At 37.2% G+C, this 27852-nt stretch overlaps 1 protein-coding gene across 9 annotated transcripts in view; it reads right to left on the reverse strand.

The window, feature by feature from the left end:
- EXD3 (exonuclease 3'-5' domain containing 3) overlaps window positions 1-27852 on the reverse strand; it is a 428763-nt gene that overhangs the window by 222114 nt on the left and 178797 nt on the right. For 8 of the 9 annotated variants that reach the window (XM_031951937.1, XM_031951943.1, XM_031951935.1 and 5 more), the window contains 3 exons: window positions 17605-17658; window positions 16591-16730; window positions 14972-15072 (listed from right to left, as the gene is read on the reverse strand). In XM_031951937.1, coding sequence (XP_031807797.1) covers window positions 14972-15072; window positions 16591-16730; window positions 17605-17658 — 295 coding nt within the window. Of the gene's footprint in view, window positions 1-14971; window positions 15073-16590; window positions 16731-17604; window positions 17659-25669; window positions 25911-27852 lie in introns of all 9 variants that reach the window. The other variant, XM_031951944.1, reaches the window with a different exon arrangement.

Below are 27852 nucleotides of genomic sequence, written 5' to 3' on the forward strand. Positions count from 1 at the left end.
ACTGTAAAAATGTTTTCCCAGTTTATTGTTTCCCTTCTAATCTTGCCTGCATTACTTTTGTTTGTACAAAACCTTTTCAATTTGATATAATCAAAATTTTCTATTTTGCAGTCAATAGTGATCTCTAGTTCTTCTTTGGTCATAAATTCCTTCCTCTTCCACAGGTCTGAGAGGTAAACTATCCTATGCTCTTCCAATTTATTTATGATCTCATTCTTTATGCCTAGATCATGAACCCATTTTGACCTTATCTTGGTGTACGGTGTTAAGTGTGGGTCAATGCCTAGTTTCTGCCATACTAATTTCCAATTTTCCCAGCAATTTTTGTCAAATAATGCATTCTTATCCCAAAAACTGGGGTCTTTGGTTTTGTCAAACACTAGATAATTAAGGTTATTGGCTGTTTTGTCCTTTGAACCTAACCTATTCCATTGATCAACTAGTCTATTTCTTAGCCAATACCAGATAGTTTTAGTAACCGCTGCCTTATAATATAATTTTAGATCTGGTACAGCTAGGCCACCTTCATTTGATTTTTTTTTTATTAATTCCCTTGAAATTCTTGACCTTTTGTTTTTCCATATGAACTTTGTTGTTATTTTTTCTAGGTCATCAAAACAGTTTTTGGGAAGTCTTATTGGTATAGCACTAAATAAATAGATTAGTTTAGGTAGTAACAGCAATGTCTCCATCACTTATACTAGCTGCTCCCATTATGCTTGGTTTATGTCTGTCTTATAGAATCACTTATTTCTGCCAAAACTCAACTCAAATGCCACATTCTATGTGAAACCTTTCCTGATCCCCCCAAGTACCAGTGTTTTTATTTTTAAACTATCTCATGTTTCTTCTATGAGAGACAATGGCATGGTGGGTAAAGAGCTGGTCAGGAAGATCTGGATTCAAGTTACATTTCTGATATATATTGGCCGTGTGACCCAAGGCAAGTCATTTAACTTAGGTGACTTTTGAAGATGATGTGAGTTGCAGGAAAGGTGCCAATCTCTTTGGGTGGATGGTATTTCCCCATTTGGGAATTCCCTACACCAATGAAATTATTCTAGGTTTCATGTCTTTCCTATTCTTACTTAATATGTACAAATTGTCTCCCTCCTTGTAATTAAGCTCTTTGAAAAACAGGCAAATCCAATTTCTTCTTTTTGTAACAAAAGTACCTAGCTCAGTGCCTGGCCCATAGTAGGTGCTTAATAACTGCTTGTTTATTTGATAATATAATGGCCACATCTCAGCTTTTGTCCTCTTTGGAAAGCAGCATGATGAAGTTAAAAAAAAGATTCTAGACTTCAGGACAGACAAGGGCCTTGCATTTTAGTACTAACTTGGCTATAATTTTTTTGCATAGGCTTGGTCAAGTTTTTTCTTTCTTTGGGCCTCAATTTCCCATAAGTAAAATGAAGGAGGCAGACTAGATAGTCTCCAAAATCTTTTCTAGTCGTGATTATTTATGACCTGAGAGTCCAGAGATCTGATCCACCACCTCTGTCTGGACAGCTCTTCCATTATTCACTGAGCCTTGTATACAAGCCCAGAGTAGCCATTTCAGACAAGTCACTAACATACATGGGACAGGCCAAAGAGGGAAGAGGCAGGGAGATTGATTAAGGGGGCATTTTGGAACCCAAATATCAAAGAATTAGGGCTAAGAATATGCTAATAGCTAGATAATTTTATAGGACATAGCACAGAAGTTCTTTGACTTTTTCAAATGTCCTGCATAAAGCAATTTTATGTTTTATACCTGAACACAGAGAAAGGCAGTTTTCCCTTGCCATCAGTTAGTCTGCACCTCTTAGTCATCTTGTTTTAACTTGGTGGCTTTCATCATGCTATTGTCTAAGTGAAAAGTATTTGTCATTTCATCAAAAGTTCAAACTGGAGCACATCATCCCTAATAACAAATTATTTCAGAATTTAACCTGCTGCACCCAAACCTATTAGTCAGACACAAGCAACCTCTATCTGGGATATCTTTGTCAAGGATAAATGCTATTGGAATGACAAAAAACCATGAATATTGTATACTCTACACATGCTTGCAAATAGGAGTAAAACTTACAGCCAGTGATTCTTCCTGACCACCCTACAAGGAAAGCTTTTCTCAAAGTACCTACCCTCTAAACAAAGGCAGTCATCATCCCTGCTTGGCCCAGGCTACTCCACGCCAGGGCTGCTGACGGCAGTCACGAGGATTCCCTGCAAGGTCTTCCACAGGCAAAAGCAGTGGCAAACATTTACTGCTGCTACTACTGACTACCCATGCTGGCTATTGGCCACGGTGAATCGGTAGTAGCGTGGGAGGCTGCCACTGTGACAATGCAGTCAGCCCCTAATTGGATTTTCTCAGTTAGGGAGGGAACCACTATGCCAAACACAGAAATGCATAACATGAAACTTTCATGTTTGGGGCTGGATCCTGATAATCCTGATGACAGACTTCAAGTTCATGAAGTCTGGATTGTCATGCAAAAAAATGTTGGAATCCTGCTTTCCCTCTTTAGGGAAAATACACTGAAACAGATAACATTTAGGTGAGAATAATTTTATGGCTAGTGAGGAGCTACTGGGATTAGAAAGGCTGGATAATCTTTTCTGGATATGTCTGCTTAGAAGGGATTCTTATCATTCTGATAAGATATGAAAAGGTCTTTTAAGATTCACTTTCTCTATGAAATCTTCCCAACTACTACAGTCTTAATTCTTCTCATTTCTAGGAATACTTATGGTAGCTGGGTGTATCATCCCTGCGATGGGGAGGCTGAGGCTGGTAGATCATTGAAAGTGGGAAGTTCTGATTTGCAAGAGGGTTAAGGACAATCAGGTGTCCAAACTAACACCAGCACCAGTATATGTGGGAGAAAGCAGTATCAGGCTACCTTAGGAAGGGCAAGATGGTCCAGGTCAGAAATAGAGTATGTCAAAATTTCTGTGTCAATCAGCACTGGGATTTGGCCTGTGGTAGTCAGACGCTTTATTTCCAGCCTAGATGAGATAGGGAGACCAAGTCTCACTCCTTCCCAAAATTTACACTTATAGTTAAAAACCCAAATATCCAATTAATCAATAAAATAACAAGCAGTAATTAATAATAAAAGCTAGCATTTTTATGTCTTTAGTGTTTGCAAATTAAATCATAGGATCCTCACAACAAATTTGTGAGATAGGCACTATTATTATCACCATTTTCCAGATGAAGAAATTGAAACTAAGATTAAGTGATTCCCTCAGGGTCACTTACATAGCTAATAGGTGTTGGAGACAAGATTCAAATTCAGGTCATCCTAATTCCAAATCATTGGGCCATCCAGTTCCCTAGATGGGTAGGAGGATTACAGACCAAAATAATCCATGCACTCAAGGAGGTTATCAGAGGAATTAAGATTTGAGCATATACATAAATACAACACTGCAAACTAAATAGATCCAAGGAAATTTTCTGGTGGAAAAGCACAGTGGGGGGAAAGGGGGAATCAAGAAATGCGCAAGAGAAAGCTGAACTTTGAAGAAAGTTATAGACTCTCAGAGGCAGAGATGAGGAGGGAGTACATTAAAGGCTTGGGGAGCAACCAGTGCTAGGACATAAAGACAGATGATGAAATCTGGCGGGAACAATAGTAAGAAAGCCACTTTGGCTGGACCATCAGAGTACATATGAAAAGAAATAAAACATAATAAGTTTGAAAAGAGAAGCTTGAGACTAGATTGGAAAGGGCTTTAAGTGCCAAAAAAAGGAGTTTCTATTTGATCTGGGCAAGAAGAGGCTGCCTAGGCTTTCTGAGAAGGGGTATGATGCAGTCAGATCTGTAGGCCTTGCAAATAAAGCTCAGACAGTTGTATGTGAAGGATGGAATGGAGAGGAGAGAGACAAAGTAAGAAGACCAATTAAAAAGATGCTGAAAAAATAGTAGGGTAAAAAATTAAGAGGAAAGAAGTGAACCCCTCATTTTTTTTCAATGAGGGCTACATGAAAAGATGTTGTGGCTATAGAATCTATAAGAATTGGCAACTGATAAGATATGGAGGAGATAGAACACAAGGTTTTGCAAGGGTCAATGTTGAAAAATTATCCATACATATGTTTTTTTTTAATTAAAACTTTTTATTTTCAATACATATACATGGATAATTCTTGATATTCACCCCTACAAAACTCTGTGTTTTAATTTTTTCCCTCCCTTCCACCACTTTCTCCCTCAGTCAACAAGTGATTCTATATATGTTAAACATGTCATGCCATGTATACATATATTGTATTTAACTTATACTTTAACATATTTAACATGTATTGGTCAACCTGTCATCTGGGGGAAGGGGGTGGGAAAGGAGGGGAAAAATTGGAACAAAAGGTTTTGCAATTGTCAGTGCTGAAAAATTACCCATGCATATATCTTATAAATAAAAAGCTATAATAAAATAAATAAATAAAATAAGCATGTCATGCAATATTTTGAAAATAAAAAGCTTTAATAAAAAAATATGGAGGAGAGGAAGAGATTGAGGAGGGGATGATGATTCTGAGATTATGAACCATGGGGACTGGAGGGAGAAGGTTCAGGAACAGGTAAAGAAAATAAGTTCTGTTTTGAACATGTTGAATTTTGAGATGTTTATGGGACACACACAATTGAAAATGTCCACTACTTGAGAACTTTATAATTTTCTTTAATCATTTCAAGTCTGAATCTTGCCTACTTTAAAATAGTATATACATTCGAGGGGCAGAGAGAACATGCTCCTAGCTTTGCTTGTCTCTTGAAAATAAATATTTATTGACTGATTTAGGAGATAAAGTAAGGTACTGAATAAACATGAGTCTGCTTCTCTATTCTTAGGCTGGAAAGGAGGCTCATAGTCAACTAGAAGAGGCAACCTTCCACATGTTCACCCAGATAAGAGAAAAAGAAAGAGTTGTAGGGAAATGCTTTGTGGGAAACATGGCTCTCTTATGAGGAATAGCTCAAGTAGTTTCCTGGACAGGCATAGAGTAGAAAGCCCACATTTTTGCCTTCAGTAAATAAGCTAAAGGAAAGACTATGAAAGGAGAAAATGAAACTTTTTCTTCCAGTTCACTTAGAGAAGATATAGCCTTGTTCCAGAGGAAAAAAAAACTAAGCTAGATATTTACCCTGTCCTTGCTCATTTTCTTTTAGATAGGAGACATATGAAGTCAGCAGAATCAGTATATTACTTAATGCAGCCATCCCTGAAAGATTTAATAATTATCATCTGATGGTGATGAAAAAAAGATTCTATGGCATCAAATGTCAATTTGGAGGGAGACTATGAAACCTCCTTTATTAACAACCTTTTCAAAAATGCAGAAATATTCCCAAGGGGTTGTTAAGTCTGTGAGTGCAATAATGGTGACACAGTTCCTTAGCACAGACCCTTCTGACCCTGCTTTAAGATTCTATGGTATGCTTAAGCAGCTTCATTTTTACTGTTAAACAGGAGAAAGTTCCCATTTATGCTTATCTCAACCTGTCAGTCCTCATAGCTATTAATTGAGCAACATTTTCAAATATACCAAGATAGCTCTGGACAAGTTCTTATTTTCAAATTCAGGTTAATAAAATATTAAGACATTTATCTCTTCACTTTTTCTGCAGCTCTACATCTGAATTATGCCCTGACTGTTAAGAGCATGTTACATCTCTGAAAGGGATGCAGTGATCGCCATGAATCTCTAGGAGATTCATGCAGCCTAGGAGCTAAGTTTGAAGGAAGAGATGCTCCTACTTTACCTGAGAAAACCCTCTGAATCCTATATAGTCCTCTTCTGCCCTCTGCTGTTTCCATCTCATTCTCCCCTTACCTGAGAAAGATTTCATCAGGTTCAGGTCAATTAAGTTCTTCTAGAGACTAGATCGAATTTAACACTCTGATTTTACAAAAGAGGAAAATGAGGTCTAGAAAAAATAAGTGGATACTAGTTAGTTGGAAAACCAAGATTAGAACCCAGGTTTCTTGATTCCTTAGTTCAGAGATACCAATCTGTAATTTAGGTTTCCAAATCCACCACTTTCACTTGATAATATATATCTACACCAATCACCATCCAGTCTGAGTCCTAGAATATTAGGCCTTTGAGATGTAGTGCCACATAATTTTTTCCTATCTCCTGTCTCCTCACTCCCCACAGGATCAAGATCAAATTCATTAGTCTGACATTCAAGGCTCTCTATAACTACTTTTCAAACTACCTCTCAAACTTAATCTCATACTACTCTCAAATACAAACCCTCTTCTCCATTCATGTCAGTCTCTTCATTCTCCCTGAAGCACATTAGGCTCATTTAGCTCTCCACCTTGGTTTACACTGCTCTCAGAATGAGTGTTCACTTATCCAAATCCTATAGGTCCTTCAGAGCCCAAATCAAATATATGAAGCCTTATAATGCCAGCCTGGTGACCTATTATTCTGAGCTGCTTGGCCCATGTGAACTGAATTATATAGTGACAATCATAATTCACATGGGTATGATGCTTTAAGGTCTACCAAGTCCTTGGCAAAAATCCTTTGAGGATTTGATTCAAAGAGAGGATAACCTACAAGTTCAACTAGGTATAAAAATCTACAGGTATCTCTTAGGGTATAATCTATTAAGGTAACTACAGGGAAGCAGGAAGTAAAGTGGATAAGAGAGAAGTTTCGGGATGCCAGAAGGTTAGATAGATTGGAGGGAGTAGTGTAGGCAGAAGCAAAATACTTTTTTTTTTATTATAGTAACTTTTTATTGACAGAATCCATGCCAGGGTAATTTTTTTACAACATTATCCCTTGCACTCACTTCTGTTCCGATTTTTCCCTCCCACCCTCCATCCCCTCCCCTAGAGGGCAAGCAGTCCCATATATGTTGAATATCTCCTAGTATATCCTTGATACAATGTATGTGTGCAGATCCAAACAGTTTTCTTGTTGCACAGGGAGAATTGGATTCAGAAGGTAGAAATAACCCAGGAAGAAAAACAAAAATGCAAATAGTTTACATTCATTTCCCAGTGTTTTTTCTTTGGGTGTAGCTGCTTCTGTCCATCATTGATCACTTGAAACTGAATTAGGTCTCTTTGTCAAAGAAATCCACTTCCATCAGATTACATCTTCATAATATCGTTGTTGACGTATATAATGATCTCTTGGTTCTGCTCATTTCACTTAGCATCAGTTCATGTAATTCTCTCCAAGCCTCTCTGTATTCATCTTGCTGGTCATTTCTTACAGAACAATAATATTCCATAACATTCATATACCACAATTTACCCAACCATTCTCCAATTGATGGGCATCCACTCAGTTTCCAGCTTCTAGCCACTACAAACAGGGCTGCCACAAACATTTTGGCACATACTAGTCCCTTTCCCTTCTTTAGTATCTCCTTGGGGTATCAGCCCAGTAGAAACACTGCTGGATCAAAGGGTATGCACAGTTTGATAACTTTTTGGGCATAATTCCAGATTGCTCTCCAGAATGGTTGGATTCGTTCACAGCTCCACCAACAATGTATCAGTGTCCCAGTTTTCCCGCATCCCCTCCAACAATCATCATTATTTTTTCCTGTCATCTTAGCCAATCTGACAGGTGTGTAGTGGTATCTCAGAGTTGTCTTAATTTGCATTTCTCTGATTAATAATGATTTGGAACACTCTTTCATATGAGTGGTAATGATTTCATTTTCATCATCTGAAAATTGTCTGTTCATATCCTTTGACCAATTGGAGAATGGCTTGGTTTCTTATAAATTAGAGTCAGCTCTCTATATATTTTGGAAATGAGGCCTTTATCAGAACATTTAACTGTGAAGATGTTTTCCCAGTTTGTTGAGAAGCAAAATACTTTTGAGGAGGGATAGTGTGAAAAGGGAGAGAGAACAGGATGGTGGGAAATACAGAGTTAGTGATCATAACTGAAACTTTTTTTACAGCAAGATTCTCTGATAAAGGCCTCATTTTTCAAATATAAAGATAACTGAGCCAAATTTATAAGAATACAAGCCATAACCCAATTGATCAAAGGATATAAAGAAGCATTTTTTTTTTCCTTTAATCTCTTTCTCAGCTCTTATTGCTATAGCTAGCGTTTCTAATACAATATTAAATAGTAACGGTGATAGTGGGCAACCTTGTTTCACTCCAGATCTTATTGGGAATGGTTGCAGTTTGTCTCCATTACATATGATGCTTACTGATGGTTTTAAATAGATGCTGCTGATTATTTTAAGGAAAAGTCCATTTATTCCTATACTCTCAAGTGTTTTTAATAGGAATGGATGTTGGATTTTATCAAATGCTTTTTCTGCATCTATTGAGATGATCATATGGTTTTTGTTAATTTGGTTATTAACATGGCCAATTATATTGATAGTTTTCCTAATATTGAACCAGCCCTGCATTCCTGGTATAAATCCTACTTGATCATAGTGTATTATCTTGGAGATGATTTTCTGTAGTCTTTTTGCTAATATCTTATTTAAGATTTTAGCATCAATATTCATTAGGGAGATTGGTCTATAATTTTCTTTCTCTGTTTTCAGCCTACCTGGTTTAGGTATCAGTACCATGTCTGTGTCATAGAAGGAATTTGGTAGGACTCCAAGAAGCATTTTTAAGAAAAAGAAATCAAAGCTATCTGAGGTCATGTAGAAAAAATGACCTAAATCACTATTGATTACAAAGGAATGCAAATTAAAAATCACTGAGTTACTATCTCACACTTATCAGATTGGACAATATGACAAAAGAAAAATGACAAAGATTGGAGGGAATGTTGGAAAATTGAGATACTAATGCTTTTACTGGTGGAGTTGTAAACTGCTCTAATCATTCTGAGTAACAATTTGGAACTATGCCCACAGAGCTATAAAATGAAGCATAATTTTTTAACCCGGCAATAAATACCAAAACCAGATCTCTACCCCAAAGAGCTCAATAAAAAGGGCAAAGAATCCACATATACAAAAAATATTTATAGCAGCTCTTTTTGTGGTGGCAAAGAATTGGAAATTGAGGTGATGCCACCATTTGGGGAATGTCTTTTGTAATACCATCTTGCTACAAGAAATAATAAACAGGATGGTTTAAGAAAAACCTGAAAAGACTTAGATGAACTGAAGAAAAGTGAAGTGAGCAGAATCAAAGAACAGTGTACATAGAAATAGCAATACTGTACAATAATTAACTGTAAATGACTCAGCTGTTCTCAGCAATACAATGATCCAAGATAATCCTGAAGGATTTATGATGAAAAATGATATTCACCTCCCGAACTGATAGAATGTAAATGCAAATTTTTTTTTGGTTTTGTTTTGTTTTCTTTCTTTTTCTCCTTTGGGTTCATGTTTTCTTTCACAACATGACCAATATGGAAATATGTTTTACACGACTGTATATATATATATATATATATATATATATATATAATCAAATCAAATTGCATGAGAGCTGAAGGGAAAAGGAATTTAGAATTCAAAATTTAAAAAAAACATTAAAATTTGTTTTTATATGTAACTAGAAAAAATAAAATGACAAATCACTTTGAAATAGTACAAGTAATTTGTAAATTCCCATTGTGAAGAAAGATAAAGTAACTTGCGCAAGATCACATAAAAACTACTGCTGTAGTCTTGAACAAACTACTTTACTCCATGCCTTAGTCACCTATTATGTCTCAATGTTTTTTGTTTCAAAAAAATCAATCTTATCTCTCCATAAAACTGCCAGCAACTTGAATGCAAGGAGAGAAATAAATTACAGGTATATTTTGAAAGCAGAAAATTTTATAATCAGTCCCAATTCTTGGGTTGTACCCCCACAATATCTGCTTCAGAACCAACCACACAGATGCTTAATAAATACTTTTTGAATTGAACTAAAATTTTTTCTCTGCTACCTGGCAAGGTAGGCAAGTTAGAACCTAACCCCAATCCTTTGAAGTAAAGCAACTGGCTTGGGGTTATCAGGGAAAGCACAACCAACAGAGAGATGATGAATCTGGATTGTTATCATCAGAGAAAAGAGAACCTAATTGAGGACAAGGAATCAAGAAACCCACTGTGCTGAACTCCCTTCTTTTTTAACAGAGAGCATGAGGAACAACATATGATGCTTTTGTAACCGACGTAATAATGATAGCTGACATTGATAAAAGCGCTAAAATAGCTAAAAAGCACTTTAAAACATTGTCAGCTACTGCTCACAACAATCCCTAACAATAGGCATAAGTTCTATTATTATCTCCATTTAACACTTGCAGGCCAAAGGGCTACCAAACTGTGTATACTCTTTTATTCTGCAGTCTTTACTAGATTTGTATCCTAAAGAGATCATAAAAAAGGAAAAAAAAAAACCCATATGTGCAAAAAATGTTTGTAATAGTCCTTTTTTTTTGTAGTGGAAAGAAATTGGAAATTCAGTGGATATCTATAAATTGGAGAATGGCTAAATATGTTATGGTATATTAATATTATGGAATATTATTGTTCTATAATAAAATGATTATCAGGATGATTTCATGAGTGGCCTGGAGAGATTTACATGAACTGATACTAAATAAAGTGTATAGGTCTAAGAGAAGATAGCGCACAGCAACAAGAAGATTTTATGAAGATTAAGTCTGATGGTCTTGGCCCTTTTCAACAGTGAGGTGATTCAGACCAATTCCAATAGACTTGTGATGGAGAGAGCCATCTACACCCAGAGAAAGGACTATGGGGACTGAATGTGCATCACAACATAGTATTTTCACCTTTTTTGTTGTTTATTTGCTTGTTTTTTTTCTTTCTCATTTTTTCCCGATTTGACCTGATTTTTCTTGTGCAGCATGATAAATGTGAAACTACATTTAGAAAAATTACATGTTTACCTATATTGGATTACTTGTCTATAGAAGAGGGAGTGGTAGGAAGGGAAGAAGAAAAATTGGAACAAAAAGTTTTGCAAGGATGAATGTTGAAAACTATTTTTGCATATATTTTGAAAAATAAAAACTATTTGTATTAAAACAAACAAACAACAGTCGTAGAAACTAGAGTGCTGTGATCTGCCTAAGATCACACACCTAGACAATGTTGATTCCAATACAGACTCTCAGGGTGCCAAGTCTAGTCTCAAAAATATTTGGGTATGGCTACAAGCACACACTTATTCCTGTGTAACTCTTTACATTGCAATTTCTGTTCTAACAATTGACCCCAATTTGTCTAGCAAGGAACATAAACATAGAATGGGGTAGAAACCTTGAGAATCATGCCTCAAGCTTTTCACAGTATAAGAATATAATACTGAAAATACAAAATCTTTTTTAATGTAATTCTAGAATCTGTTTTTGAAAATAGATATCTAGAAAAGGAAGTGATAATCACCAGAAGCTATCATGCATTTTTCTAGAACAGGTTGCACCAGCCTAGCCTCATTTACATACTTGGCAGGGGTACCAGGCTAGTGAAACAAGTGAATACCATGACGATAAAGCTAAATTAATTTGGAACTGATTGAGGGGCTACATTCAGGAGAAAGTCCCAGGAACCTTTGATTAAGACAATTTAACATTTTTATCAATTATGTGGATAAAGGCAAATGGCATGTTTATTAAATTTGCAGATAGCATGAAACTAAGGAGAGCCAAAACCCTGGATGGCAGAGTTGGGATTTAAAAAGATCCCGAAAATCGGGAACATTGGCCTGAATCTAAATGAAATAAGGATAAAGATAAAAGTTTTGTCCTTGGATTCAAAAAATCAATTTTATAAATACAAAACAGAAGAGGTACAGCTAGCATAAAAGTTCATCTGAAAAAAAGGGGGGGGGGAGAATTTTAGTGGACTGCAATGTAAACTACAGATATCTATCATCTTTCCCTTAATCTACTCTTCTATAGGTTAAGCATGTTCAATTTCTTCAACCCTTCTGCAGCTGTCATGATTTCCTGACTCTACATAATCTTGGTGGTTTTATTCTATACACTTTTCATTTTGCCAGTGTCTTTTCTAACACATATTGTCCAGAATTAAACACAATGTTCCAGATTTGGTCTGACCAGGGCAGAGGTCAATGGTGTTATCATTTCCCTCCTTCTGGGTGATAAGACTTCTATTGATGCAGCCTAAAAATCTCAATTCATTTTTTTTAGCTGCCACATCACACTGTTGGCTCCTGTTTACAAAACAATATGACTGGGTCTCATGGCTAACATCCAAAGCAGGAAGTGATCCTCCCCTACTTCCCTCCCAAGTGTTCAGTCTTCATAAGCACCTGGATACCCACTCACTCCCAGCAAAACTTACTGTGTTTACATTACTCTGGAAAGCACTTAGGAGCTATAGCAACACATACTATATAAACAAATACTAGGAATACAGAAGACTAATAAATACTGCACCTTAACATCTGGTCAATAGGAAGCAATTAGCCCTTCTCTTAATTCATTAATTCTGCAATCACTTCATATATTCATTCAACATGAACTTATTAAATACCTAATATGTGTATGGCCCAGTGGTAGGGTTTAGGCGAAGAAATAAGAAATAGAAGAGGAAATGGCTGCCTTCAAAGGTTTGGCAGTAAAGCTAGGGAAGCACAGCATAGCCATGAAACAGCTAAGTAACAACACAACACAGTCTGTGAGAAGTCCCGGAATTAGTGGTATGGCCCAGAAACACTGAAGGAACTTTGAAGAGGGAAGTGATCAGGAAGACTTCAGAAAGGAAGGGGAACTTAATTTGGATTCTAAAGAATTAAGGGGACACAGCTAGAGAAAATGGTTCAAAAAGTACATTTTGAGAGATGGCAGGAGGTGGGAAGGCAAAGGGTATGATGAACAGTATTCTACCAAGTTGGGATGAGAAGAATGTGTTTGGAAGACATGCACTAGATATGGAGAAAGCACCAAGCACAAGCACTGGGAAAGCTGAAGAAAGGGCTCCAGCTTCTGAGAAGGATACAGGGTGTGCCAAAAGTCTCAGTGAGGATGTAAGCTTTAAAAACTTCAGATGTATAAATGCTACAAACTGATTTTTAAAAATTTATTACTTAACATTTTAAAATAATGGTGTTTTGTTGATTTTTAAAACTTTGTAAAAACTTTCATCAGCTGCTGTTGTGACTCAAAGTGTGCATTTGTAATCCTAGCCTTAAGACCATCCAAAGAATGAGGTTTTTATATGATAGTTCTGATACAAAAACATGAGAAAAATGGAAATAGAACCAGTGATTGGAGTCACTAAGCTAGAAGACTTTCTCTGCCAATTCACTTTTATCCAGTGTTACCCAGAAAGTGTCACACACATAATTCATAATTCATAATTTTTTTAAATTGAAGATTTATCATTCAACATTCACAAAACCAAATAAGTATAAAGAAAATTCAAATAATTAAACCTTCAAATGATGTTTTTGTAAGTTTGTTTTTTATGCTTTTGAGATTATTAATATTGAAAACTTCACCGAGACTTTTGGGTATTCTAAAGTAGTAGAATACACAGCTTGTGTATTCTACAGTAGTCAGGGATATAAAACATGTATCCATTTAAAACCCAGAAAACAGCTTTAAAGTTATAATAAGACAATATTAGATAATGTGGTTCTTGTATCACAGCAAGTGTCAGATCTTCCCAATAAAATTAATATCACTATAGTATACTGGTCTTATCAAGCTTCCTAAAGATATGTCTTGAAGGAAGTTCAAAATTTTGACTGGCATTTCAGAAGTGGGGAAAGCATGAGCAAGGTCACAGAGACCAGAATGAGACTGTCCTAAATGGAAGAGAAGGTCAGAGCCATGGAACTCCAGAGCTTGCCAGGTGGACGGCTGATTTTTCTCCTAATGATGCTAATGGCCACAGTACACAGTGAGTATGGGTGCTCTTCTGGCCTCAATCCGTGATATCCTGCCGGGCTTTAATGAACAGTATAGAAAAGAAGTCTTTAGATCCCCTTAGGGAAGTTAGTTTTTTAAAAGTTGACAACAGAGGCTTTGACACCAGCAAAAATGAAGCTTTCAGCTGGGTTTTTTTGCTCTGGGTCTGGGGAGAATGGACACAAATTGTTCTCTTGTGGGGAAAAGGAAGAGAAGATAGGATAGAGATGCAGGAAGGGCTGAAGAATGCACCCAAGTAAACTCTACTAGCCTTTGGCAGGAAACCAGCCTGCAGAGACATGCTTCCTTCATCTCCCTTTATGGGGAAGAATGGTACGTTGCTCTCAGAGCTAGCCAAATTCCCTCAATCCCTCAGGAGTTCAGAGGCAGGGGAAGAGGAGAGGCATGCAATATTCCGTGTGCTTGACCAAGTGGCAATGAATGCAGACTCAGGCCTGCTGAGTGACCCAGAGGTTCCTGCTGGGAACCTGTTCCCTATTTCATGCCCCCTGCTCCTCCAATTGGAATACAAAGCAATGTAATGAACAGATTGGGAAGAATAGCCTGGGACTGAAGGGGAAGTTATTTAAATGATTCCTCTGAACACCATAAATTCCGTTTTGTTTTGTTTTCTAAATGAGTTGCAAGAGTAGTATAAATATCCTTTAACTACAGCCTCCCTCTTCCAACCAAATTCAAGATGGACTGTTGCCATGTTTCTTTTCTCTGCCCTGGGTGAACGCTTCCTCTCTGGAAGCCTTGATGAATTATGGGTGGCCTATTTCATTAGGAAACAGAATGATAACTCATAGCTAGACATCAGAATCCAAGGACTTAAGCTCTTTGGAGGTCAGGATTTATTTCATACCACAGGATGAAACAGCACACTACTCTCACTGGCATCCCATACCGACAAAAGAAGTGACTGTTTCCATAATTCATACGCTCCACTTTGAGATTACATCAATTAAGATTAATGGAACCATGGCTCAGAACTAGCTCCTGATTACTGCTGGTCTGGATGGAAAGGCTTCTTTGGGTTTGTAATTTTTTTAAATAAAAAAGAAATCTGCTGGTGAAATGATTTTTAAGAAAGCCACACACCTGGATCTAGGTTGTACTGGCCCAGCAGCCTGAAGACAAGTTTGCTCAGCATTTTCTGGTTCAGTTTGTCTGCTCTTGAGGGAGGCACATTTTGATACTGTCTGCAAGAAAGAAGACAAGCAAGTACATCATCACAGATTTTTTCCATAGTTCTTTTAATAACATTATTGGTATGTGTCAGAGCAGAAGACTATTCAAGACAAGAGTCTGTGTTTCTCCTTCACTCAATTCTTATAGTCAGGCCTGTGAGACAGTTACGGGACTATGAATCTTCACAGAGAATTCTAGTCAATTTAATCTAGTACATATTCAGCATATATAACATGAAAGGTATGGGGAATAAAAAGATAAATCATAAGTCCTGGTCTAAAAGAGTTTTTAATTTAATGAGGGAGAACAGTACAGAGCAATCAAATTAATAATGATGATGATAATTAACTCCAACTAACATTTACCTAATACCATGTGCCAGGCATTATACTAAGCACTTTACAATTATCTCATTTGGTCCGTATGACAGCTCTGCAAGGTAAGCTCTAGTATCACCCTCATTTTCTAGAAGAGAAAACTGAGGAAAACATAGATTAAATGATTACTCAGAGTCATATAATCAATAAATTTCTAAGGCCAAATTTCAACTTGGGGCTTAACGATTCTAGGCTTGGCATTCTATCCATTGTATAGCTTCCCCTATACAAGGGAGAAAAATAAATGCAAAGAGAGAGTCAGGCAAAGTACTATGAGAAATTTGAGGAAGGAATATTTTCACTCCTTTCCAAACTATGTGTAATACTGAGGAATAGAATTAGTAAGGGAGAAGGAGCTAGAACAAGGAGTTACCACTGTCACATATCAGTCTGCTTCATCCCATCACAGCAGACAAAAGAGACAACAACTTACATACAAGCATGTACACAGACACAGATCTACACTTTCTCAAGAGAAAAAAAATCATGAGAGGCTGTACTCAGATTCTTGGCCTTTACTGATTTCTTAGCTACTTCCACAGAGACTCCCCCTCCTTACCCCAACTTAAAAATCCCTACAAAATGTAGGATCTCTATACACATCTTGTGGCTACTGGGAACATGGTGAGAAGCACATGTACAACTGGAGGCGTGGGTTCATATGCTGCTTGGAGCATAGGAAAATCAGTTAACCCCAAGGAGTTGTCAATTTCTTCATCTATAAATGAGATTCATTTCTGTATCATCTATTTCATAGGGTGATTATGAGTGTGTAAAAACTATAAAGCACTATATACATGTAAGGAAAAATGATTAGTTCCTGGGGCAATATCCAGAAACTTCTGGTAAAAGATATGTGAAGAGTTAAAGTTGTCATTTGTTCCTTTTACAAGGAAAAGTAATTTTCCAAAGTATTTTTAATCTCATTTGTTTTTGATTTGCCATACCTTTAATTGCTTATATTCTGTTCAGGCATGTGGTTCTGAAACCTGCTGAGGTAGCAGATTCTAAAACTTTTGCTGAGGAACCTGACTCTAGAACCCATTGTGGTGCCATGTTCTCTGCTTCTCAACCAGCTGGTTTAGATGCTTAAGTCTAGAGAGCAGAATTACACTGCAAAATTACTCTACATGGCATCTTTGGATGACTTACCTAGCAATATCTCTAGTATTAAAACTGGGATGACACCATGTATCCATGATCTGTAAGAGTTGGCTCTGAAGGTGTGGATAGTCAGCCACATAGTCCTCAACAAGGTTCGCTTTATCCTGAAGAAGCAAAGGTGTGCACATCTAAAGTGGAGGGAAGAAAACCACACGCACATCAACAATCATATTATGATGAACACTTTGTAATAATAATAAATAAATAAATGGCCAGGCCTCAGACCCAGAAAGTATAAAGAGCTGTGAAACCCAGGAAGGAGAAAGCTCTTCAGAGCTTTAATTTCAATTAAACATGATAATGTTGAACTTCATACTTCTAACCTACAACACTGCAGTTGTACCATCTATCTATCTATAGGACTATAAGCCTAAACACTTAATAAGTTCAGACCTCAGTCAAAAGTCAGAAAGAACATTTTTGATTAAGAATGAGACAAGGACACTTATTGAGAGTAAATGAAACAAAAACATATTTAGATTTTCTTAACTCTTTTAGGCTTAAAACCAAAAGGGACTGGGGGGGGGGGGGAGGAGGGGGGGGGGGGGGGAAGGGGGAAGAAATACAGTCATGTGCTCTATGTGCTCTAAAGAAATTAAGCTGGCCTCAATGCACTGGATGCAAGTCAGGGTTAGTTACTCAAAGTGGTGTTAAGTGGCCACCCAATGGATTTCCACATCCTTGTTTATAGTTGTAACAATGGTGGGAGGAAAGAGATTACACCATTCTAATTTCTTTTGATCAATACAGTGTCCTTTCTGACCCTGTTAAGTCTGTCCAAAGAGCTTTTTTCTTGACTGATGGATAGCATCCTTCTTCCACTCTTTCCTCCAGACTCTCTGCAGAGCTGGAATAGAATCCCACTCCTACCTACCTCTGAATCTCCCAGAAGAATTTTCTTTGTGAAGAAGGAATGCTGCACTATCTTGAGGACAGTGGTTTGGGTCCTGATTTTGTTGAAGCTTGATTCTAACACATCACATATGCAAACAAATGACTTACCTTTTCCACATCCAATTCTGGTTGTAACTTTAGCTTTGTACTTAGTATGACTGCCTGGAAAATACAGAGAAGAGAACTGATTTTTCATACGTGTATTTGAAAGAAATGCAGCAAAGTTAGCAGATGGATAAAACATTCAGAGTGATCATTCTGATATTCCTACTTAGAAATGCAAGGGCCTATGTAACATTAAATCATGTTTAACTCATTCCTTTCTACAAACTCAATGGGACTCTCTGCATTTCATGGGCATCCTGACCAAACTGGCCTACAAAAAAGGAATTACCTAGTTCAGGAGGTTACCTGAATGAAAGGAGTACCTACAAAGCAAGGCTCCTCTATGTTCCTGTAACCAATGAGTTTTTAAGAGTGGAGAATTAGAAAAGCACTGACCAGAGCTTCTACCACTTAAGTGGCCAAGTTCTGGGATAGAAGCTGATGTTGAAAGCAAAGTTTCTACACAGTTTCCTCTCCTCATTTCACTCTTTCTTTCAATTCTCTGACTTTTTTCTCTTTTCCCCTAAACTTTGCTCACTCAAAGGAGCTCCCTTTAACCCTTTCAAGTACATCAAGTGCCCAATGAATGACGGTCTCTTCCCTAGTGACTCCCTCAGTTTGTTCTAATGGCAGATTACAACTTTGTACAATTCAGCTGGAGTGGAGGGCGGTGGCTCCTTGGCTATGAAACCCTGGCCCTGGCCCTCCCCTAGCACTCAGACATTCATGGGAAGTGAGATAAAGAGATATTAAACATGCTCCTTTGCTCTGGGTCACAGATCATTTTTATATGAATTATGCTGACTCTCAGAGTAGCTGTCTTTTAAGTATTTGGAAGGTGAGGAAGAAAAAGCTGATTATTTCCTTAGAGTAAGCACATAACCTGGGATCCATGAACTTTTTAATACTTTGATAATTCCAATATAATCCATTTCCTTTATATTCTATGTATCCCATTTTATGTATGTAAAATCACAATTCTGACAAGGGGTCTTTGGTTTTACCAAACTTCCAAAAGGTCCACAAAAAATGGGTTAAAAACATCTGCGTTAAAATAAATTAACACCCATCAATGTTTTGGTTGGCAACCATTAAAGTTACAAATTTCCAAACCCAGACTGTTTTTCAGTAATATATAATTTTGTTCCATTAATGAGAAGCCCAATTATGGCTATATCAAACCAGAATGCTACCCAACAGTTAATCTGAAACCAATTCCATTGAGATGCTCCCGAATATGAACTTGAAAACTCCTGTCTTGGAGAACTTGCCCATAAAAGAATACACTTCTCCTGGGCAGTGTTGCCTCTTTTTCTGGAATCCTATATGGCATTTCAGCATGCCCATAATCCACAAGAGAAAACGGTTTCTCTATCCCTGACTACTAGCACGTACTGTTGATGTTTTTTGGTGCTATTAATAATTCCCATAGATCGAGCTCCCATTACATATAAAAATAACAGGCATGAACAAACATACAGACAGGCATACAGGCTACATTAAGCTATTCTCTCATCTTCCCATCCCCCTCTTTTTTTTCACAGCACAGATCAAAATAGAAGCATGGGAAAGGTTCTGGTCACTTCTTCCAGTTCCCTTCCCTACCCTATAGACTGCATTCATGGAGAGATGAGAAGGGGTGGAGTAAAGGGTAGGGGCAGGCATAAGCATCAAGAAGCCTTTTCATCCCTCTGCCAATTGGTCTGGTCTCCATGTAGTCAATTGCCTTCATTCTGATTCTTGACCTTTGCTAACAATTCCTCTTTCGATGGGTTCTTCTCCAATCTGATAACTGTCCTAGAGGTTGAGCAAAGTGCAAACCTCTGCCTGAAATCTAACCAATAAAAGGAAATGTCTTATTGAGGGTCTTTTAGGCAAGTATCTTCAAGGACAATGGTGCCCCACAGGAGTGAGACTTTATACTATTTAGACACTTTTTTTTTAATTGAAAATTGCTTGAAATAGCAATTGGATGATTGATCACCGGGCTGTTGTCTAGAAAAATACTAAGTGGGACTAAGGGGAAAATTTTGGAAAATAACTTCAACATGTTTAAAGAAAAACTTGGTTTAAACTTACTTGCTCTAGAAAGTCAGATTTCCAAAGAGAAAAAAGAAAACTACTTTTCTTTAAGTTGAAATTATTGTTGTTTCTACTTGAGAGACAGGACTTCTAATTATTCACCTGAAGTCAGCTTTGGACAAAGATTCCTCAATCCTTCAGTTTCTTAGTATATTAGATTGAGGCTACAAAGACTTAATACTCCCACAGCAATATAAATACAGAATCATCACTTAATCACCTGAAAATTTTAAAATCATAGTATAAGGGAAGAATGCTTCATTTTAGAAATTTATGTTTGGCACATATTGTATAAGCAAACTGTATTCTCATATACTTGGCACAAAAAGAAAAAGTGAATATGTGAATAATGTGAAAGAACGGTGAGAAGCAAACAAAACATCTGTCACAATGGTAAAGTGGAATGCCTTGATTAGCCTGAAATGCAAGTTATTTCTGAAAATACAGGGAAATATGATTTCCTGACTCTCATTCATTGAGCTTTTCCCTGGATATATAATATGAATATGGAAAGAGAACTAGAAACTCCATAAGCAAGATATCTTCCCTCTGGAGGACATGTATTCAGCCGTGAAGGAAAACATCCCACAGAAAAGATTATATAGTGCAGAGGAAGCCTTCAGACACTCCAAGGGACAAAAGCTGCAGCACTCAGCTAAATAGAGGCTCACAGCTGCCTTTTTGGGACCTTCACATTTGGCTCTAAGAAAGGGGAAAACAGGGAGGAGCAAACAGGCTCAATCTACAGTCAGGAAATTGGACATACATTATATTTACTTATAGAATCTGATGCTTGCTAACTAGACAAATCATTTGTTTTCAGTTAGTGACACCCGGTGTAAAAGGGAGGAAAGGGAGATCCCTGATGGAGGTAATAGAAGGAGATACTAGGTAGGAAAAAAGCATTTTCCTGTTGCCAAGAAAATGAAAGGAGAATGACACAACAGCAGTAACTATACTTCTATACAATAGTAACTATACTTGGCATTATGTTGCAGAGATCCACTATGAACAGAGAGGATTCAATGGATGAATTTCACTCAGATTTCTAAAGGTGGATTTTCTTTATAAGTCTTTGTTCTCCTTTTTTTTTTTTTTTAAAACAGATAGTATATCTCAAAGATCCAGAGGTAGGCAAAGTATAGATACTGAACCTAGAATTCGGCTCAAATTCTTGCTCTGATACTTACTGTGTGACCCTGAACAAGCTCCTTGTTTGTTCATCTATAAAATGTAGATATTAATACTTATTACTACCTGTCTGCCAGTGTTATTATGAGCAAAGCACTTTGTAAACCTTAAATCACTACATAAATGGGAATTATTATTATTGTTATGTTCCAATCAGTCACTGGCCCACCATACGTGTCAAATTAGCTCTATGTCAACACAAACTACAAAGTTTAGTGCACAGATCATTAGGCAGAAATCAGGAAGCCTGGGTTCTATTTCTAATTGCTATCATAGTCATGAAGTATGATCTTGGAAAAATCACTTCAAATCGATGGCCTCAGATTTCTGGTTTGTAAAATGAAAGCATTAAGACTAGATAACTTTTTGGTTATCTAAACTAGATATCTAAGACTAGATAACCTTCCAGCTCTAAAATCCTACACTGCGAAACTACATGGACAGCTAATGTTCTGGATTTCATCACCAACAGGAAAAGAAAGAATGGGGAAGGGAAAGGGAATAAGAATTTACATAGTGCCTACATTGTGCCAGGCACGGAGCTACATGTTTTTGCAAATATTAGCTCGTTTGATTTTTCACAGGGCTATGTGACAAGACCTGGAAACGAATACAATCTGCTCTATGGATACAGGAAAGCCCCAATTTTCTGGTTCTTGTAGTCACAGTATGCCCAGTGCTTATATGATTTTAGAATCATAAAGGGTCCCAGAAGTCATTTAGCCCAACTCCCATCTTTTTATAAATGAAAACACTGAGGCCCAAAGATTTAGGCAGTTGGCCCAAGGTTGCACAGGAAGTAAAGTAGCAAAGGAATATCTGAACTCAAGCCTTCAGGTTCCAAGTGCAGTGTTCTTCCATTTTACAACAAGATGCCTTTCAAAATGCTTTCTTTTTTTGTTGTTGTTATTCATGTTTCACACACAAGTAATTTCCTAATCTCTTTCCCCTTGACTTCTTGCCTACTACTAAGCCCATAAACCATTGACTATTTTTAGGATAACATATTTCACACCAGCGGCTCAAAGAATGATAATTAATATTTATGTGCTGCTTTAAGGTTGCAACATACTTCACTTACATAGTTTCATCTAAAGCTCCCAACAATCTGTTGAGGTAGATGCTGTAATTATCCCCATGTTACAGATAAGAAACAGGATTGAGAGGTTAAATGATTTACCCAGGTCACATAGGAAGTATGTAGGTAGCATTTGAAGTAAAATCTTCCTGACTTCCACATTTAGTTCTTTATCATCTATTTATAACATCTAACAGATTCCCTCAAATTTAATTAAACTAAAGGAAAACAATATCAGAAAATCCACTGACACTTTGGCACATTCATATCTACAGGCAATTCAGTGTTCTAGAGATACCTAATTAATGTATACATTTTATCATATTATTAGATTCAAAAACCAAATTATTCTGTTTCTAAACCCAATTTTTCCAGGTAATCTTTACCCTTTCACTCCAGCATCCACTCCCAGCATAAGATCTTCTATTAAATTTGCCCTTTTCTTCTCTAACTACCTTATTCAAATTTACCTGTTCTACTCTGGCTCTAGTACCCAATCCTGTGTCAAGACCCTGGCTAATTTATTCCCAGGTGACTAGAAAAGCCTTTCCCTTTACTAGCCATTTTCCAGTTTTTTGTATACTTGAAGCCATATTTCATGTTGTGGATGAAAAAATTTTTATACTTGCTTTCTAGACCAAAGTTGAATCAAAATTCATTATCTTACAGTGCTTTTTTTATTATTATTATTCTCTGGATAAGATGAAACTTTTAACTGTTGGTTTCTTTCTTTTTATTTTACTTAATAGTATTTTCCCCCAATTACTTGTAAAAATAGTTTTTAACATTCTTCTTTATAAAACTGTGAGCTCCAAATTTTCCTCTTTCCCTGTTTCCTCTTCCCTCTCCAAGACAGCAAGCAATATGATTTGGCCAAACATAAACAACCATCTAGCTGCTGATTTCAAAATCGACCCTACCCAGTCTCTCTTCTCCCTCTAACAACTGGGTTATTCTCACCTTCCACTCCTCTCTTCCCGGTTCTCCACTCCCACCAAGTTAAGTTTAATAGTGATATAAGCTACATATCTGGTGCTGCTGAGGCAAATAAACATTTTTGAGACAAGAGAGCTGGTTTACCAGGTTATTTATGGCTGGGAGCAAGAAAGAGACAAGTAGATAGGCAATGGCCTATCTCCTGTGATAATATTATAATGCCTTCAGGACAATTATACTTTAGTAGAAACACAACAATCGATATATATGTTGCTTTATTTATTTACAAAGTTGGCTCTGCTGGAAGGAGGGATAAAAAAGGATCGAAAGTAGAAATCTAAAAAAAAATCATGTGCTGAGTGAAATGAGCAGGGCCAGGTGATCATTATATACTTCAACAACAATACTATATGATGATCAATTCTGATGGATGTGGTCATCTTCAGCAATGAGATGAACCAAATCAGTTCTAATAGAGCAGTAATGAACTGAACCAGCTATGCCCAGCGAAAGAACTCTGGGAGATGACTATGAACCACTACATAGAATTCCCAATCCCTCTATTTTTGTCTGCCTGCATTTTTGATTTCCTTCACAGGGTAAGAGTATACTATTTCAAACTCTGATTCTTTTTTGTACAGCAAAATAACTGTTAGGACATATATGCTTTAACATACTTAACATGTATTGGTCAACCTGCCATCGGGGGAAGGAGTTGGGGGGAGGGAGAGGAAAAGTTGGAACAAAAGGTTTGGCAATTGTCAATGCTGTAAAATTACCCATGCATATAACTTGTAAATAAAAAACTATAATAAAAAATAAAAATAAATCATGAAAACTGTACAAATTTTAGGAATAAACTATTTTCTTAATAGTTTGTTTTCATAAAACTAACACCAACATTATTTTTGTGTTCCTGAATACATACCAACTAGTAAAGGAAAAATTGGCCAAGGAATATTCCAAGTGGCTTGTGAAAGTCTGTTTGAGGTAAATGCTTATTCCTGAAAATTCACAAGGCTAGTAATTCATAAAGAAATAATCCAGAGATGACTGTTACATCTGTTTGTCTCAGCTCCCCATTAGACTGTAAATTCTTGGTACTGTGCCAAACCTAGACCCATTCAAGCCCCAGTGTTGAGAATGGTGTCACAGCACAATACAAGCTAAGGGAAAGGATAAAAATATCCAATTTTGTGGCATAGCAACATATTTTCACGATTGCAAAATTTTCTGGATTTTATAATATGTCTTTTGAAATGATATAGCAAAGGAAAATTCAATTCAGGCTTATATGTATCTTGTGTAGGAAGAAAGGGAAGGAAAGAAGGAGATAAAGAAAAGAGAGGAAGAAAGGGAAGGAGGAAAGGAAAAAGAAAAAAGCAAAGGAAGAAAGAAAGAAATGGAAAAATAGAGAGAGTGAAAGAAAAGATAAGAAAGGAAAGGAAGGAGGGAGAGGAGGAAGGAAAGCAGGCAGGTAGGCAGGCATGAAACTTGAATAAAAAGCTGTAGTATAAGATGAAATTTTAGGCTGCCTTTTCCCAGAAAAGACTGTTCCCTGTGGTCTAACAAAAATAGTAGTTTAAAGGTGATGCAGAATGTACAAGAAGCCAATGTGGAAGCTCAGTCACTGCAGGAGGACAGGCCCAGAAATTTTAAGAGATTAGAGAGAGTAGTGGGAAGATGTGGCTCAAACTGAAGGTCTGTTTTATGGGCAGAAGCCTGGTATCAGAACCCAGCTGGCACCAGAACCAAAACCAGGAAAAATGCCACCTATAATATGTACCCACTGCTCTATGTAATATGTATCATCATCGTGGTCCAAGTGTCCACCAGTGATGTTTCAGAGTTTAATCATTCTAGCAGCAATCACATTAGACTCTTGGGTAGTTCCCTTGACCCACGTGACTGAGAAAAGCATTGAGAGCACCAGGACATGAATGGAATGGAAGCAAAAACAGGCAGGAGCACAAAGAGAAAGCAGACTTGGTACTTCAAGAGTTTACTAAGAGATGACATGAAGACATGTTCTAAATCACTAGTGGAAAGAGAAATGAAAATCAAAACAAATCTGAAATTTCTTTTACCTTATACCATGCAAAATGACAAAGATAGTAAAAGATGAAACAGGTATTGTTGAAGAGGCTGTGGGATGATAAGCACTCTAGTGCACTGCTGATGGAGCTATGAAGGGATATATATATATATATATTAAAGAAGTTTAAAAAACAAGGCCTAAAATATAACAAAATATCCAGAGTAGCACCATGTAGTAGTAAAGAACTGGAAACAAAGTGAATTCCCTTAATTCCCATTCATTCTGGTGAATGACTGGGGAAAAAACAATCTATGACTGATAAATGCAAAGAAATATCATTGAGCAATAAAAACTGATGAATATGAAGACTTCAGAAAAACAAGAAAAGATATGTAAGAAACGATAAAGACAGAAATAAGCAGAACCAAAAGAAGACTATATAAAGTGACTATAATAACATAAATGAAAGGAAGCTGAATTTTGAATAATGGAAAAGTCAATAAAAGTCCCAGACAAGAGATAATAAAATAGATCTCCTCCCTGGTGGCACAGCACCAATGAAGTACTCATACAGAATAGGGTGCACATTGTCAGACAGTCTCTATATTGGATCCTTTTGTTTAGTTGTATTGTTTTTTATCAAATGGAAGGGTTCAAGAGGGAGTGGGGGATTGGGATGGGAAATGAATATAGCATACAGACAAAAGGCATCAATATAATGTATTTTTTTTAAAAGAATTTACCAACAGTTGGATGCAACCTTAGCATCGAGAGGTGGAAAACAACTGTAGCAGGGAGTCTGCTCATGGAAAGTCTTCAGAAGCAGGTGGCCTTGTTTTAAACCAACAGGCAGACTTGACTCTGAGGCAAAGGTGGCTCAACAGCAAGAGAACCAGTAGCAGGGTCAGTCTTGGTCCAATCTTGGTCCAAATGACAAACCAAATGACAAACCAGTCTTGGTCCAAATGACAACCTGTCTTGCTACTGGAGTGTAAGGAAATGAGAATGACAAGCTGGTTATTAGCTCCCACCTGATACCTGGACAAATCAATTTTCAGAGTGGAGCATCTCAATTCATTATCCTCATCTAATTCTAATTGGTCAGCAGAAGAACTGGAAGGCAGACACTTTCACAAAGCAGCCTTTGCACACAGTAGACTAGATACTGGAGGCAACAGGAAAATCCTGCAGTTTCAAAGACAGTGGAAAGGGAGCAGAGATAGAATTTGCTCCGACACTCATGTTAGGACTCACCAATAAAGCAACAGGGCTTGAGCCTGCTTGGAGGACTGTATTTTACATCATTTGCAGGAAGCAAAGGCAGCAGCAGAGACCCGAATCCTTGCAAACATTGCTTAGTAGTCTTGTACAATGAGAATTTATCCAGCTTGCTTTGGAGACATCTGACTGAAGAAACCCCTGCACCATCCCAGAAGATTGTAGTGACAGCATCCCCAGAAACCCCTGGGATAGAGGTCACCTAATATTTAAGAGAATCTTCTGTCTGCCAATACATGCCCATCACTTCCTTTAAGATACCTCTAAAAATTCATCTCCTCTATGAAACCTTTCCCAACTAATCTTAGCCCACACATTGATCATTTCCACTTTGTGTTTCAAGAGATTTCTCCCTGGTATGTCCTTTGCCATTTGCAATTCGATAATTGTGTGTGTGTGTGTGTGTGTGTGTGTGTGTGTATTTTCAAGCATACTATGGGTTCCTTCACATCATAAAGCACTGTCTTTCCTGTATCATCCTCAGTACCCAGTCCAAGGTTTGGCACATATTGAAGCAATTGAAGAATTTAAAATGTTGGCACTATGCTGTCTCCAGGTCTTATAAGTTTATCATCACACAGAAGTGCCCAACAATTACACCTTCATGCTGGTAAAGTCTTTGATTTATGCACACAGGTCTTCATTTTATGAGTTCAAAGGTTCATTTTTGGAGACAAAATTACTCTTTCTAATAATGATCCAAATGAGATAGATTTATGAAAAACCAATCATTTTTCATGTTTCAAAATTGAGGCAATTAGTGTATGGTACATTTTTATTGGCTTCTATAAAGAACAGAACTTGTGAGAATAATTAAACTCTACACTATGATTTTTACTATTATGAGCAATAATCACCATGTGAATACCAACACAAAGCCAACCTTCCAATTAAAAGGCTGTAGAAGTGCCTATCTCTCCAAATGGGGAACCACCCAGATCTTCACCCAGATGTGAACATCTGACATACAAAAGTAACTGTCCCACAGCTTTCTGCTTAGGCACTCTGCTTTTACATAAAATTGAAGTGATGCAGATAAAAAAAATAGTGCCCTGTTGTGGAGAGAAGCCTGAGGGATTTTTCTAGGTCGGGAATATTTCTGGCTGTGACAAGCTAAAAAGATTATTTATTGTTTCTTTCCTAAATGCAGTCCACTGCCACCTGTTCTGAATTGAATATAAAGCTGTTAAACAAGACCAGAACTTCAATTCTGATTATGAAAACAAGTTTCACTGTATCTGACTTTAGAAGCATTTACTACTTGGTCCTGAAGCAAAGGAATTTGATTTTTTTTTTATAGAAATGCTATCTTTTTACCTTGATAAGCTGTTTAAAAAATGTAAATAAAATAACTCAGTGGACAAAAGAGGGCATTCATCCCACAGAAAGACAGCCGCCACCCTTAGACATGAAATATCGCAGCACATTAAGTCATGAGACCCTGCTAATCAAAGCTGACAGGGTCCTGAATGTGATTTCTGCTGAGACTTAGCGATATCATGGGGCACTGAAGCATGCACAGCCTGCCAGGCTGCCCCTGTTCATGTGACAATGGCTTTTATTCGAAAAAGGGGCCTGTAAGGGACAAGAGTCCCCTTTGTCTTTACATTCCTGCATTTGGAGTGCAAGAGAGGTTCATTCAACCAGC

The sequence above is a fragment of the Sarcophilus harrisii genome, chromosome 2 (genome assembly GCF_902635505.1).
Source record: "Sarcophilus harrisii chromosome 2, mSarHar1.11, whole genome shotgun sequence".
Classification (NCBI taxonomy): Eukaryota; Metazoa; Chordata; class Mammalia; order Dasyuromorphia; family Dasyuridae; genus Sarcophilus; species Sarcophilus harrisii.